Source organism: Marmota marmota, unplaced genomic scaffold (assembly GCF_001458135.2).
Source record: "Marmota marmota marmota unplaced genomic scaffold, marMar, whole genome shotgun sequence".
In the NCBI taxonomy this organism is placed as follows: domain Eukaryota; kingdom Metazoa; phylum Chordata; class Mammalia; order Rodentia; family Sciuridae; genus Marmota; species Marmota marmota.
In genome coordinates this window covers 42,739,665-42,755,391 of record NW_025999977.1, presented here as the reverse complement: position 1 = coordinate 42,755,391, position 15,727 = coordinate 42,739,665, and the positions used below count along the sequence as shown (strand labels likewise).

Here is a 15,727-nt window from a genome sequence, read left to right as displayed (position 1 = left end):
AAAAAAAAAAAAAAAAAAGGCAGCAGCAGCTGGTGGCACAATCTGTAATCCCAGCTACTCAGGCTAAGGCAGGAGGGTGGCAAGTTCCAGGCTAGCCTCAGCAGTTTAATGAGACCCTGTCTCAAAATAAAAAGGACTGAGGATGTAGGTCAATGGTAAAGCACCCTTAGGTTCAGTTCCCACATACACAGAGCTGGGATCCTAGTAGTCCAGATTTATTATTATTATTATTATTATTATTATTATTATTATTTTATTTTTGTGGTGGTGGGTTAAACCCAGGGCCTCACACGTGAAGGAAAGCATTCTACCACCTGACTTTTAATTTTAGTTTTATTTTATCTCCTCAGCCCTTTTATTTAATTATTTTTTAATATTTTTTTAGTTGTAGATGGACTCAATACCCTTCCTTCCTTCCTTCCTTCCTCCCTCCCTCCCTCAAACCCCAGTGCCTCACACATGCTAGGCAAGCGCTCTACCACTTAGCCCCAGCCCCACCCCCACTTCCAGCTCTTTGATTTTTATTTTGGAATAGGGTCTTACTGAGTTGCCCACACAGGCCTGGAACTTCTCCTGATTGAGCCTCTGGAGTAACTAGAATTTCAGGTATACACCACTGTGCCTCACTCGGACTCTAGAATTCTTGAAAGAAGACTATTAACAAGTTCTTTTTTAAAAATGAGTATTATTATGAATTCATACTTGTGTTTCAATTAATGTTAAGTTTTTAATTTTTTTTTGGTCCATTCTCTGGCCAATAGGAATAAACCTCTTCAAATTGACTTCTGAATCCCTTTGACACTAATCCAAGATGGCAAGATATATCAGGTACCCAGTGCACATTTTCTATCCCAGATCCGAAGTCAGCCTTTTCTCTAGTAAAAGTTGATTCCTTTTATTAGGAAATGATATTAGGAGACCATACATCTGTCACCAGAGTTATTCATTGTTAATTGGATTGATGGTTGCTTTGGGGCCTTTTCAGGTGGACAGAACTCATATGTAATTTTTTAAGAAAAAACACAGGAGTTTATTGATATTTCCAATTTAAAATTTAGGATAATAGGAATTTTCCTTGGTTTCTTTGATTGTTATGTATCTCTTTAACTCTGACCAAAAATATCTTGTTTTTTTTTTTTTCTTTTCAGCAATAATTATAATTACTTCTTTGCCTTATTCCAGGTTTCTCAACTTAAACACTATTGCATTTCAGGCAGAATAATTCTTTCTTGTGGGGGCAATATTATTCTTGTTCCTTAGTTGTGACAATCAAAAATATCTCTAGCTACTGACTGCCATCTGTCCTCTGAGAGTCTCCTGGTGGAGACCATCTCCTTTATCCTTGTACTATAGTTTCATAAAAACAACCATGGGCTGGAGCTGGAGCTCAGTGGCAGAGCTCTCGCCTTGGACGTGAGAGGCACTGGGTTTGATCCTCAGCACCACATTAAAAAAAAATACACAAATAAAATAAAGGCATGCTGTCCATCTACAAACAAAACATAATATTACTAATAATTTGAATGCTGGAAGCTCTATTTTCCCCTAGGGTTCTTCATACTAGCACATAAAAAATTACTCTTTTCAGCTGGGCGTGGTGGCACATGCCTGTGATCCCAGTGACTTAGGAGACTGAGGCAGCAGGATTACAAATTCTAGGCCAGCCTTAGCAATTAGTGAGACCTTGACTCAAAATAAAAAACTAGTTAGACTCTGACTCAAAATTTAAAAAGGGATGGGATGTAGCTCAGTGGTACAGCACCTCTGAATTCAATCCTTAGTACCATTAGAAAAAAAAAATTTGATAGATATATATGTATACACATATGTATATATGTGTGTGTGTAAGTATATATATGTGTGTGTATGTAAGTATATATATGTGTGTGTATGTAAGTATATATATATGTGTGTGTGTATATATATATATATATATATGATAATTTTTTTCAAATGACACATACTAAAGACTTTATTCAGGGGTTGGGAGATGGCTATCTTGATAGTTATATACAAAGCTAATATTTATTATTGCTTTTTTTATAAATGAAAAATGACAATTCTGAGTTTGGTCACTTGTTTCTAAGACCCTTTTAATGCAACTTCAGACTTACCTGATAATTTATATATTGAAATATATTGATGCATACATAATAATGATTTGTTTAAAATACTAAATTGGGAACTTTTGCTTTTGTTTTTTTTACTTTTATAGTAACACAAAGAGAATGAAAGAAGTAGATAATCTTGAAAGTATAAAAGAGAAGTGGTAAGTTAATTAAAATTATGAATTTCTTTGTTAATGCTTTTGTTATTATTATTCTCTATTTGTATTACATGTCACTGGCAAAGATAATAAAGTAAGTTTTAAGTATGTATATTTTCTTCAGTAAATATCTAATGGTAATTATCTAATCATAAAATATATATATATAATAGTAAATATCTTACAGTAATATATATCCCCAGTTCTGGGCATGGAACCCAGAGCCTACACATACTAGGCAAGCTTTCTACCACTGAGCAATACCTGCAGCCACAGGCAAAAACAATAATAGTAGTTTTTAAATGGTAGTATATAAATACTATATTTTGAAGTAGTTTTTTAAACCATATCTTCATTGAACAGATTGTAATGAAATTACTAAATCTTTTATTTTGTTTTTGAATTTTTTTTGTTTTTAGTTGTTGATGGACCTTTACTTATTTTATTTCTTTATATGCAGTGCTGAGGATCAAACCCAGTGCCTCACACATGCTACACAAGCACTCTACCCTTGAGCCATGACCCCAACCCTAAATCTTTCATTAATTGAAACAAGTGTTGAATTTCTCTCTATTCACACGTTACCTCTCAGAAGTGAAAAGTTTAACTACCTCATTAGCCTCTTATACCATCTTGGAGACATAGTAGAAATATGATGGTTTTGGAGTCTGATAAACATAGGTTTAAATCCTATCTTTGCCTTCTATTTCTTTTTTGACCTATGGGCAACTTAGGTAGATTCATTGAATTTCGATATCATGTCTATAAAATGGGAATGTAAATATCTACCTATCTAGATGGTTTTTATGAGAATGACATAAAGAATACAATACACTTAGCAAAGTATTAGCATGTATTGGCCCTCAGTAAATGGTAAGTGCAAAGTCTATGGCTCTTATCAATATAGGATGTTTTATTCTCGCTTATCTAAAGTTAAATATTTATTTTTGTCTTATCCTCATTGTTTTAAAAACTTGGCAAGGTAAATTTCATTTATTTACAATACATTTTAAGAAGTCAGAACTGGCCAGGCATGTTGGAGCATACCTGTAATCCCAAAAAATCAGGAGACTGAGGCAGAAGGATCACAAATTCAAGACTAACCTCAGCTACTTAGCAAGATCCTGTCTAAAAATAAAAAGAGGGCCAGGGATGTGACTTAGTGATTAGTGATTGAGCACCCCCGGGTTCAAGGGGTACCAAAAAAAAAAAAGATAGATACCACACCAAAGAAATATTTGTATCCCCCCCATTTGGGCATTTATTGGTTTATATAAATTTGATTATTTATTATATAATTGTATTTATTATATAATTGTGAGATTGTGTCTGAGAACAAGACCACTCTCAGGTTTCATTTTTGTTTTTTAGGAGGAGTCACAGGATTTAGTATGTAGTCTTCATAGTCTTATTTATGGCTATAATTTATTGCAGTGAAGAGTTACAAGGTGCGAAAATACGTGGGACATAGCCTAGGGCAAATCATATACAAACTTCCAAGAGTTCTCTGATAATGGAGTCACAGGATGCACTTAATTCCCCTAGTAATAAGTTGTGATAACACATATGAAGTGTTGTCCACCATGCAGGTTTATTGGAGATGAGCCTAGTGTTGCTTTGTGCTGCTGTTGTTTTGTTTTTTGTTATTTATTTATTTATAAGATGTGGGTCTCATTATTTTGTCCAGGCTGGTCTTAAACTTGTGGTCCTCCTGCCTCAGCCTCCCAAGTGTAAGGGGCTACAGTTGTGGACCACTGCACCTGGCACATTTGTAATCTTTTTTGTGACAAATTGATTTGTTTAAATTTTTCAATTGATTTGTTTAAGTGTTACAAATTGATTTGTTTAAACTGTGCATAGTGGCAGATGCTTGGCAATCCCAGCAACTAAAAAACTGAGGCAAGAGAATTGCAAGTTCCAGATTACCTTGTGCAATTTATCAAGACCCTGTCTCAAAATAAAAAGGGCTGCAGTATCACAATGAAAGAATGAATGCCTGTACCACAATAAATAAATGAATGAATTTTTTTTGAGAGAGAGAGAATTTTTTTAATATTTATTTTTTAGTTTTCAGTGGACACAACATCTTTATTTTATTTTTATGTGGTGCTGAGGATTGAACCCAGCGCCCTGCGCATGCCAGGCGAGCGCGTTACCACTTGAGCCACATCCCCAGCCCAATGAATATTTTGTTAAAAACAACAGTTGGCAAAAGTTGAAGACTGATTTCTTTAAAAAAAAAAAAAAAAAAACTGTTCAACAGTTCAAATACAATAGTGAAACTCTATATTCATTGTATGTGCTACCAAAGTGTACAGAGATGCAAATCCTTCACTTATTTGGACAACAGCTGACACTCTTATTTATAGAGAACCAGGTAGAATTAGAAAGTGAGCAAAAGAGGTTGTTTTGCAGCTAAAATAGGTATTTCATAGTCCCTCACCTGATGCAAAGGAAACATGGACAGAATGAAAAGACAAACTACAGAATGGGAAGAATTTGCAAACCATGTATCTGATAAAGGGTTAACTTTCTCCTACAACTCAAAAGCAAAAAAAGAAAAAAACCTAATAATCTGATTTTTAAAATGGGCTAAGGACTTCCAAAGAAGACATACAAATGGCCAATGATTATGTAAAGATGTCCAATGTCTTTGTTGTTGTTGTTTTGTTTTTGTGCTGGGGATTGAACCCAGGGGTGCTTTACCATTGAGTTCCCAGTCCTTCTTATTTTTTATTTGAAGATAGGCCCTAAGTTGGTGAGGCTGGCCTTGAATTTGAGATCCTCTTGCCTCAGCCTCCCATGTCACTGGGATTACAGACATGCACCACCACATCAAGAAAAGATGTCCAGTGTCACTAGTTATCAGGGAAATGCAAGTAGAAGAAGTCTCCTCTATTCCTAGGCCATGGAGCTTTTATCCTAAATGGGTGTTGGATGTTGTCAGTGCTTTTTCCTTCATATGTTGGCTTTAATCATATTATTTTTCTTCTTTAGCCTATTAAAGGACAGATTACATTAGTTGATTTTCAGATATTGAATCAGACTTGCATAAACTACAATAAATCCTACCTGGTTGTGGTATATAATCCTTTTAACACATTGTTGGATTACATTTGTTAATTTTTGGGGGGTGGGTATTAGGGATTGAATTCAGGGACACTTAACCACTGAGCCACATTTCCAGCCCTATTTTGTATTTTATTTAGAGACGGGTCTCACTGACTTGCTTAGCACCTTTCTTTTGCTGAGTCTGGCTTTGAACTTGTGATCCTCCTGTGTCAGCCTCCCAAGTCCCTGAGGTTACAGTGCCCAGCTAATGTTTTGTGGAGGAATTTTACATCTATGATCATGAAAGACATTTTCTGATATTTTCTTTTCTCATAAATATCTTTGTGTGGTTTTAGTATGAGGGTAATGCCATTCTCATAGTTTTCTGTTTGCTTCTGTTTTCTGGAAGAGATTGTAGAGAATCTGTATCATTTTTTCCTTAATTGTTTAGTAGAATTAATTAGTGAACGCATCCAAGCCCCATCCTTCTGTTTTGGAAAATTATTAATTATTGATTCTACTTCATTAATATACAAGTTTATTCAGATTTTCTGTTATTCCTTAAGTGAACTTCAATAGATTCTACCTTTCAAGGAATTAGTCATTTTATCTAAGTTAAATTTTTTTGTGGGATAGAGTTGTTCATAATGCCTTTCCTACCCTTTTTTTTTTTCTGTCCCCTTATAGTTTCTTACATGTGAAACTCATTGTCACCTGTTCAGTGAAGCCAGAACTGTGATTTTTTAAGCTGTATCTCATAAATGTCTCTTATTATATTCATTTTGTATTATATCTGTTCCTATATCTCCACTCACTCAACTCTGAACCTCTTATAAACTATTTCTTATTCATTTGAATTCACAAGATAAAGTTTAATAGATAATATGAAGGAGTAAAACTTAAGCTACTCTACCTGCTCAGCTTTAGTGGCTTTGTGTTTGTTAATTAGTTATTAAGCACCAACTGCTTTCTGAACAAAAGAAGCAGATATCAGAAAGTACAAAGTGATTATAATGATATAATATTTGTGAGCTTTCTGTGTGCCAATACGTGTACAGGACTTAACTATAGACCATCTACAGACTTTTATATGTATTTGCATTTAATTTTCACAACCACTTTGTGAGATAGGCGGTAGGGTCTACATCTTAGTGACATCTTATATTAACTTAGAAGGGGACCTGAACCACAGACTTGGAGGTAGCATCTCAGTTCAACATCCCTTAATTAGAAGAACTTCTATATATTTTTAGAGCTCTGGTAATGAGTAGTGCTTTCTTTGTTTCTTTGCTTAGGGTTTCTGAAACAGGATCCAACAATCAACCTCTTAGTGATAATCAACAAACAAATTGTGAATATTTTGTTGATAGCCTTTTTGAGGAAGCTCAGAAGGTTGGTGCCAAATGCTTGTCCCCTACTGAACAGAAGAAAGAGGTAAATGTCTATTACTTTTTAATCTTCTGGTATTTCTCAAAATAAGGATCTTTTAGAGGATCCCTGTTTTCCTAATAGTAAAGATATTATTTACCACCTACACTGTGTTGATCTTTCATAGATGTTGCAGAAGTAATGATGGGTAAAATTATGCAAATATTAGCAGGATTCAAGGCAGTGACAGCAAATTGAAGTAGAAATTATTGTATTCTTAAAAAGAAAAAACAGTGGTTTCAATTAATACCCTTGATGAAACAGTAAAACTTTTTAATTTTATTTTGAGACAGAGTCTCTCTAAGTTGCCCTGTCTGGCCTAGAATTGTGATCCTCCTACCTCAACCTCTCAAGTAGCTGAGATTACATGCGTATACTACCACACCCAGCAAATCAAAGATTTATTAATCCTAAACATTGAATATATATCATTAATATTCTGTTTGACAAAATGTGAAATAAACACAAAGCAATTCTGTGTGTGTGTTTGTGTGTGTTTTTTTGTTTTTGTTTTTGTTTTTTTTTGTGGTGCTGGAGTTAGAGGGCCCTCACTCAGGTTAGACAAGCACATTACCACTGAGCTACATACATCCCCAGCCCCACAGAAAGCATTTCTGCAGTATACAGAAATATCATATGGAAAAGTGCAGTTGTTTGAGGTACAGATTGAACTATCTGCTTTTTCATGGCATATAGTTTTTGTCTGAAAGAATGATTTATGCATAGACTACAGTTATTCAAACGTGGGATTTTGGCAGATATTTTCTCATAATAAATAAAGAGAGCCTGGCACTTGAAGGAATTCAACTTTTAATATTTGTGTGCAAATGGTAAAATTTTACTTAACCAACTTTTATAGTAAAACTAAGAATTTGGAACATTTCAATCATGTACTTGGCAGCTTCTCAACATTTACAGAATTTCCTGATGAGATCAGTGTCAGTATCGTTTTAATGTCTATAGCTTTATCATATAATGAACTTAAGGAACCAGTATTTTCCAGATTACCAGTGTATAGAACATTATAGAATCATGCATGAGTTAAAAAGTGAAAGTGTCACATATATTAATGTAACAAGCATATGGAAAAAGAAATCACTAAAAAGTTTCAGGTTTCACATTCAAATTCTCAACTAAATTTTGAGATATTACCACTTATTAAATTTTGATGACATGTCAAAAGAATATCCTGGAAAGATTATTAAAATAACTGCTTTGAGGGCTGAGGCTGTGGCCTAGCATGTGTGAGGTACTGGGTTCCATCCTTAGTACCACATAAAAAAATAAAGAAGTATGATGTTCATCTACAACTACAAAAAATTTTTTTTTAAATAATAGCTGCTTTGTTTAACTACATATCTATATTACAAGGTGGTTAGGGTTTTTTGTTTGTTTGTTTTTCAGTTGTTTTGTGATACTTGGAGTTGAACTTGGGGACACTCTACAGCTGAGCCACATCCCCAGCCCCTCAGCTCACTTTTTGAAGTTTGATATTAAAAGTATTTGTGAAAGAAAACCTTGATTATGATTCACTTTTTAAATTGATTTAAAATTTTATCAAAGTTGGAAAAAAAGTTGTAAAAATTTAAAATCTAAGAGTTCTGATAGGCTTATATCAAAAAGTAGCAGACCTGTTCCTCCTTGACCATTATGTCCACTTCCAAGAGACAGCTACTTACAATTCTTGGCTATTTCTTTTGGTATGAGCTTTATGTTTCTAATTATATACTAATAATGATAATTGTTGATTTTTTTCGGATTGTCAAACTATGTGCATTGACTTTTTATTATAGAAAATAATGATTTAGTAGGCTGGGAAAAAGTTCAGTGGTAGTGTGCTTGGATACCATGTAGGAAACTCTTGGTTCAATCCACAGCACCACAAAAATAGAAAAAAAAGAAAAGAAAAGAAATGAGGATTTAGCTCTCATTATCTGCCTTCTCCCTCTTCCCGAACCACTTCGTCTCATTAGTCTATCATAGTTAATTTGGGATTAAATCAGTTATCACTGTTATGTCTTTTATGACTTTGTAGTATATTTCTCTTCCATGTTGCTTTTAAATTTTTCATTGAAATTAATAAGAATTTACCTCAAGAAATTCTTGAGGTAGGTTTATGATAAAGTGTATATGTGGAGGCAGGCTTGATGTCATGCACCTGTAATCCAACAACTGGAGAACTGAGGCAGGAGGATCACAAATTCCAGGCCACCCTTAGCAACTTAGCAAGACCATATTTCAAAATAAAAAGTGAAAAGGGCTGGGGACGTAGCTCGGTGGGAGAATGCCCCTGGGATCAGTCCCCAGTATTGGGGGGCACACCGGGTTGTGGGGGAGTGGTGGCATGTCAGGGGTTGGGATTATTTAATTCAGGCAGAGCACTTGACTAGCGCCCAAGGCCCTGGGTTTGGTCCTTGGCCTGGGGGGTTGAGGGAGGGGTGGCAGATGAGGGGGAAACAAGGCAAAAGTGTGTGTGAAAAAAGAGAACCTGGGGAATGCATGAGTTAAAACCTTGTAAGCCTGAATTTTCCTCTTTTCTGCATTCATACTTGATTGACAGACTGGCATTCCAACACCTGAGCCTTTGTATGCAGCATTTGGCTCCCTGCAAGCTTCTGGAGTCTTCCCTTTAACCTGGTGTTCTTATGGGCCGTGATGTGGGTCCTTTTCCACTCATTCAATCCAGAAATGTGCCTTACCATTCTGGGACATTTTCTCATTGCTGTTTTGTTCCTCTGTTACCTGTTCTGTCTGTAAATGTTCCAACTTAGACTTCTTGGACTGAGCCTCTTCATTTCTTATTTTTTCTATTTTCACTTTTATTGTTTTATTTTAATGTTTTATGAACCTTAAATTCAACCCTTTTACTTCATTTTTGTTGTATTCAGTTTTCAAGACCTCTCTTGTTCCTGGAATTTTTCCTTCCCACTCCCTTTTTGAATAATCATCTTATGTGATCATATTAATGATCATTTTGGGGATTTTGTTTTGAAATTTCTTCTCTTCGGTGTCTTTTTTATGTGCTCTTTTCTATTTGTTCTCAGTCTTATCTGAGTACCATGAAAGCAGAGACTTGGTGGTTTGGTTGTCAGGCATTAAAGAATAGTAAAGTACAGTGACCTAAGAGGACAGGCTGTGGGGCTGGGAGTGTTCCTCACTATGGAACCCAGACTAAGCATGCACAGGGAGCTGGGTTCAATCCCTAGTACCCTTCAACCTCTTGAAAAGGAAAGAATATGGCTTCTGGGCACAGCCTCTTTGGGTTCATGTCCCAGCTCCACACCTTACCAGCTGTTTAGCACTGGATAATTTAATTAATATTCTGTGTTTCTGGTTCTCTGTCCATAAAAATAGGATAATAATACCTACTTTATATAGATGTTGGGAGGAATAAATAAGGTTACATAGGGAGAGTGCTTCTTATCAGTGTCTGGTACACATTGAATATGTACACAGTGTTCTCTATGTGTATGTATATACATACGACTGTGTGTGGGCATGTACCTGCACACCATATATACTAACAATACTCTAATTTCTTAGTATTCAGTAAATCTTTGGCAGAAGATTGGTCCCAGGACCCCTTGAGGATGCTTAAGTTCCTGTTTTCAGTTTTCTTTCTTTTTTTAAACATGGGGGTCTCACTATGTTATCCAGGATCTTCTCAAACCCCTGAGATCATGTGGTCCTTCTGCCTCAGCTTCTTGAGTTCTGGGACTATAGGTGCATGCTTCCCACACCCAGTTTGAATCCTTTAGGATTCAAATCACATACAATCTGCTCACTTTTTCCCCTATACTTCACATTATCTCTAGATACACCTAATACTATGTAAATGGTTGTTGTGTGATATATTGTGTAAGGAATAATGACAAAAATGTACATGTTTATTATAAATGTAAATTTTCTTCCTGTTTGATCTGTGGGTGCTTGAATGCATGTGTGTGGAACCCATAGATACAGAAGGCCAACTGTTTATGCTATTATTATTTTCCCCCAGCACCTTAATGAGTGTTTGTTACATATTACGCACTCATTAAACATATATTGAATGTATAATAAATTGAATAAATGTAAATGAGGTTGGTCTTCTTTTAATATTGTCTAGTTTTTCAGTCTTGTGTTCAGCCTGAAGCATCCATGCATTCTGCTGTATTTCTAAACCTTTCTATATTTCTGTAGTGACTTACCTTGCTTCTTTGACTAAATGAGTAAATAAATATTGTTCTTATAAGCAGAAAACACTAACAGATGAACTATTGATTAAAAATAGTCTAACAATAGTATTTTATATATGAGGGAATAGTGATTAATTGGTCGTTGCTTTTTGTCTCTTTAAGAGTACAATTAGAAAATGAGATACAGTGGTGCATGCCTGTAATCCCAGCGACTTGGGAGGCTAAGCCAGGAGAATTGCAAATTCAATACCAATCTCAGCAATTTAGCATGGACCTCAGCAACTTAACGAGACCCTGTCTCAAAAAGAGCTTGGGACGTGGCTCAGTGGTTTAGCACCCCTGGGTTAATCCTCAGTACCAAAAAAAAAAAATCCCATAAAACTTTTTAAAAGATGGGCATGATGGTGCACACCTATAATTCCAGCAGCCAACTTAGAGTGGCTGTAAGCAAGTTAATGAAACCCTGTCACAAAATAAAAAAAAAAAATTATAAAAGGGCTGGGGATGTAGCTCAGTAGTAAAGCATTCTAAAAGCATTTATTTTAAATTATCTTCATTATGAAACATAATTCATATCATATGAATTATGTATAGACATAATTTTTTATATTTTACATTTGGAGTTCTTAATATATAAAATGTATAATGATAAAAATTTTCAAAGAACTTTTAAATTACTATTACATTTTAGTAACATAATACATTTTTCTTCTTACTGCTTTGCAGGTAGATGTAAGTATAAAATTATGGAAAAATGGATTCACAGTCAATGATGATTTTAGAAGTTATTCTGATTGTGCAAGTCAGCAGTTTCTGAACTCTATCAAAAAAGGGTAAGCAGTCTTTGTAAATAGAAGGATATTTTAGGCAACATTAAAGGATTCTATGGAAGAATCCTTTTTAATGTTGATCATACACCACTATACATTCACAGATACTTTTGTGAATTAGCATTTTTTATAAGACAAGTTTTCTTAAGAAAGTCACACTATAATTTTTAAAAAATTTAGAGGCTTAAATTCTCATCAACCAAAATCTTAAACTTTTCTAAATATTTCTTAATACCACCTCTTATTTGTTATTTGATACTTATGTTTAGTTGTCTTTAGAGTCTATGAAATTGCGGTTTATAATGTATTTGTGATTCTAAGTGTTATTTAACAACCCAGAAGTAACTCTATTAACATTTTTGTTGAATTTCGTTGTCATTTTCATGTATAGATTTATACATAATATGCATGTTTATTTTCTGAACATCGTTGTGAAATATTTTAATATACCTTCATATTATTTTATCACAACAATGACCCTTATTTATAATTTGTCCTTTGTGAAAACCTCCCCAGGGAAATTAATTGCTTATATATTAAGTATGTGCCATAACATTGTTAACATTCATAAGGGATTTAAAAAAAATTTTTTTAGTTGTAGATGGACACAATATTTTTTCTGTTTATTTTTATATGTATTTGAGCTGGATGCAGATGCACAGACCTGGACCTGTAATACTAGCTAGTTGGAAGGCTGAGGCAGGAGGATTGCAAGTTCAAGGCCAGCCTGGGCAACCCTACTCAAAATAAAATGAGGTGGGGATGTTAGCTCAGTGGTAGAACACCCCTAGGTTTAACCCCCAGTATTGCAAAATAGTAAAACATAATAATAAATAAATAAAAACACCTTTGACTATTCTAGAATTTAAGTATTTTTAAATAACAGCTTTGTTGAGAGGTTACCATAATTCATACCTTTAAAGTATATAATTCAGTATTTTTAATATATTTACAGAGTTGTGCAACAGTTATCACTTAGAATATGTTCATTATCACAAAAAGAAACTTGATACTAGAAGTCACTCTCCATTTCCCCTTCCCTATAGCCCTTCATAACCAGTTATCTGCTTTTCATCCCTATGGATTTTCATATTCTAGATATTGCATATAAATGGAATCACATGGTGTGTGGCCTTTTGTGTCTGGTTTCATGAATTCTTGGCAGGCACTCTATCATTTTATTGGTTCTTTTTGGTTATACATGACAGTCGAATTCATCTTAACGTAATTATAAAAGCATGGAATATATCTCCCTCCCCCCACCTCCTCCTCCCTTTCCTCTTCTGATCTTTCTGCCATTTACCCATAGTTGTTTTTTGGTTTTTTTTTTAATTAGTTTCTTGTGGATGTACACAATGTGAGATTCACTGTGGTATATTCATTTATGTATATGGGAAAGTTCTGTCAGATTCACTCCACTGTCTCTCCTTGGAAATGTTAATTCTATGTTTAACTTAACAAAAAACTTCCAAGCTGGATTCCAAAGTGGCTGCCCCATTTAACAGCACTGTATAAGGTCTGCAGTTTTTCCATATCCCCACTAACCTTTGTCAGTGTCTGCTTTTTAAAATTATAGCCATCCTAGTGGATGTAGAGTGGTATGTCATTCCAGTTTTGATTTGCATTTCCCATTATTTGATCAGTAATATTGAATGGCTTTCATGTGTTTATTGGCTGCATATCTTCATTGGAAAAATGCTTGGTCAAATTCTGTCATTTTTTTTTCTTTGCCTATTTTAAAACTGGATTATTTGCCTTTTTACTGAGTTGCCAGCATTCTCCATATGTCTGTGTGTTGCTGGGCATCAAACCCAGGGCCTTTTAAGCTACATCTCAGCCCTGGAAGAGTTCTTTATATATTCTAGATTCAATTCCCTTATTAGATACATGATTACAAATATCTTCTCCCATTCGTTGAGTTGATGTTCAACCCAAATGGAAAAACAATTAAATTATATGGAATAATAAATATAGAGAAAATCTAGGAGAGTCTATACCAAGGTTTGCAAACTGACAGACATTCACATCTTAATTTTACACATTTACATTTTTAATTCACATATTTTTAGAAAAAATTCAATAAAAAATTTAAAACTTTTATCTATGTGTGAAAGTATATTTCATAAAAGTACACAAGAGCCTGGTGGGCTGGCACACTCCTTAATCCCAGCAATTTAGGAGGCTAAGGCAGGAGGATCACAAGTTTGAGACCAGCCTCAGCAACTCAGTGAGGCCCTATCTCAAAATTTAAGAAAGGACAGGGAGTGTGGCTCAGGAGCCAAGCACCCCTGGGTTAAATCCCCAGTACCCAAATAAATAAATAAATGTACACAAGTAAAATATATTAAGTGAATTTATGTTATTTGTCAGAAAAAAATCAGTTATTTAAAGTTTTTCCTTTGTGGAAACCTCCTCAGGGAAATTAATTGCTTATATATTAAATGTAGCTCTTAGTTGGACATGTGCTTAGCATGTGTAAGACTCTGATTCGCAGCACTGCAAAAAAAAAAAAAAGAGAGAAAAAATGCATATATAGTTTTCCTTTTCCTTTTTTGGTGACAGGGATTGAACCCAGGGGCATTTAACCACTGAGCCACATCCCCAACCTATTTTATTTTTTGAAACAGGTTCTTGCTAAGTTGATGAGGCCGGCTCTGAACTTATTTTTATTTATTTATTTATTTATTTATTTATTTTTTAGAGAGAGAGAATTTTTTAATATTTATTTTTTAGTTTTTCGGTGGACACAACATCTTTGTTTGTATGTGGTGCTGAGGATCGAACCCGGGCCGCACGCATGCCAGGCGAGCGCGCTACTGCTTGAGCCACATCCCCAGCCCCAGATTTTTTTTTTCAAATGTAGCCATAATACCCTTGTCATACCTAAGAAAACTAATAGTAATTCCTTCCCACCTTCAGATATATAGGGTCAACCTTTAAAAGGATAATCCAAGGCTAGATATGTAGCTCAGTAGTAGATCTTTTCCTTCCCTAGCATGTGCAGGACCCTGGGTTCCATACCCAGCACTGCAAAAAAAAAAAAAAACCCAAATGATGATCACTGATATCATATAATATTTTGATTATTCTGTATTTTCCATACCCAGGAGCTTCACAAGTTGTTATTGCCTTAGATTTAGCTAATTTCAAGTTTTCATTTGTACTGTTTTACAGGGTAAGCCACATCAAAGACTTCATTGAAAAATACCAAGGATCTCAAAGAAGTCCTCCCTTTTCCCTGGCAACGGCTCTTCCTTTCCTCAAATTGCTAGATGAGACACTCACAGTGGAAGAAGCAGATTTACAGAATGCTGTGATTATTCAGAGACTCAAAAAAACTGTCGAACCTCTCAGAGAATTTTCATAGAACTGATTTTTAAGAGACTAAGTAGAAATTTTGCAGAGAAATGACGGTTGTAAGTGGACATGCAAAAATGGGAGAGAGGACACATCAGATTCACGTGACTTTTGGTGTGAGTGCTGTTTAACCCTCTTCTGAGGAAAAGAGTTTTGAATAATTTTAAGTTAAGGAAGTAACATGACTAGAAGCTATATTTAATGTACTTTTTCCAGAAGGCTACTCAATAAGAAAAATATACTTACTTTCAAAAACCAGTTCATCAGGGCTGAGGTTGTAGCTCAGTGGCAGAGCACTTGCCTAACACGTGTGAGGCACTGGGTTTGATCCTCAGCACCACCTAAAAATAAATAAATAAAATAAAGGTATTGTGTCTGTCTACAACTAAAAATATTTTTTAAAAAACAATTCATAACATACAGTATGTTAAGTAGCTATATCATTTAGAATATTAATATCGTATAAACAAATAAAAATATTCACTGCTTTAATCACTGAAACATTTCCAAACAGCAGGTATTTATTTTAAATGTTAGCTATCACAAGAGTTTTTAAATAGCAATATGTTTAAAAATTATATATGGCAGGTTAAAGGCATCAGTGTAATTATTTTATA

The 15,727-nt window shown here is 34.6% G+C and overlaps 1 protein-coding gene across 1 annotated transcript in view; it reads left to right on the top strand.

Moving 5' to 3' along the window:
* Positions 1–12,515, top strand: part of Ubxn2a (UBX domain protein 2A) — a 15,133-nt gene extending 2,618 nt beyond the window's left edge. Inside the window, exons 2-5 of the mRNA XM_015479935.2 lie at positions 2,216–2,269; positions 6,613–6,751; positions 11,650–11,756; positions 12,398–12,515. Of these exons, the coding sequence (XP_015335421.2) occupies positions 2,229–2,269; positions 6,613–6,751; positions 11,650–11,756; positions 12,398–12,503 (393 nt within the window). The 5' untranslated portion in view covers positions 2,216–2,228 and the 3' untranslated portion in view covers positions 12,504–12,515. The remainder of the gene's footprint in view (positions 1–2,215; positions 2,270–6,612; positions 6,752–11,649; positions 11,757–12,397) is intronic.
* The last annotated feature ends 3,212 nt before the right edge of the window (positions 12,516–15,727 follow it).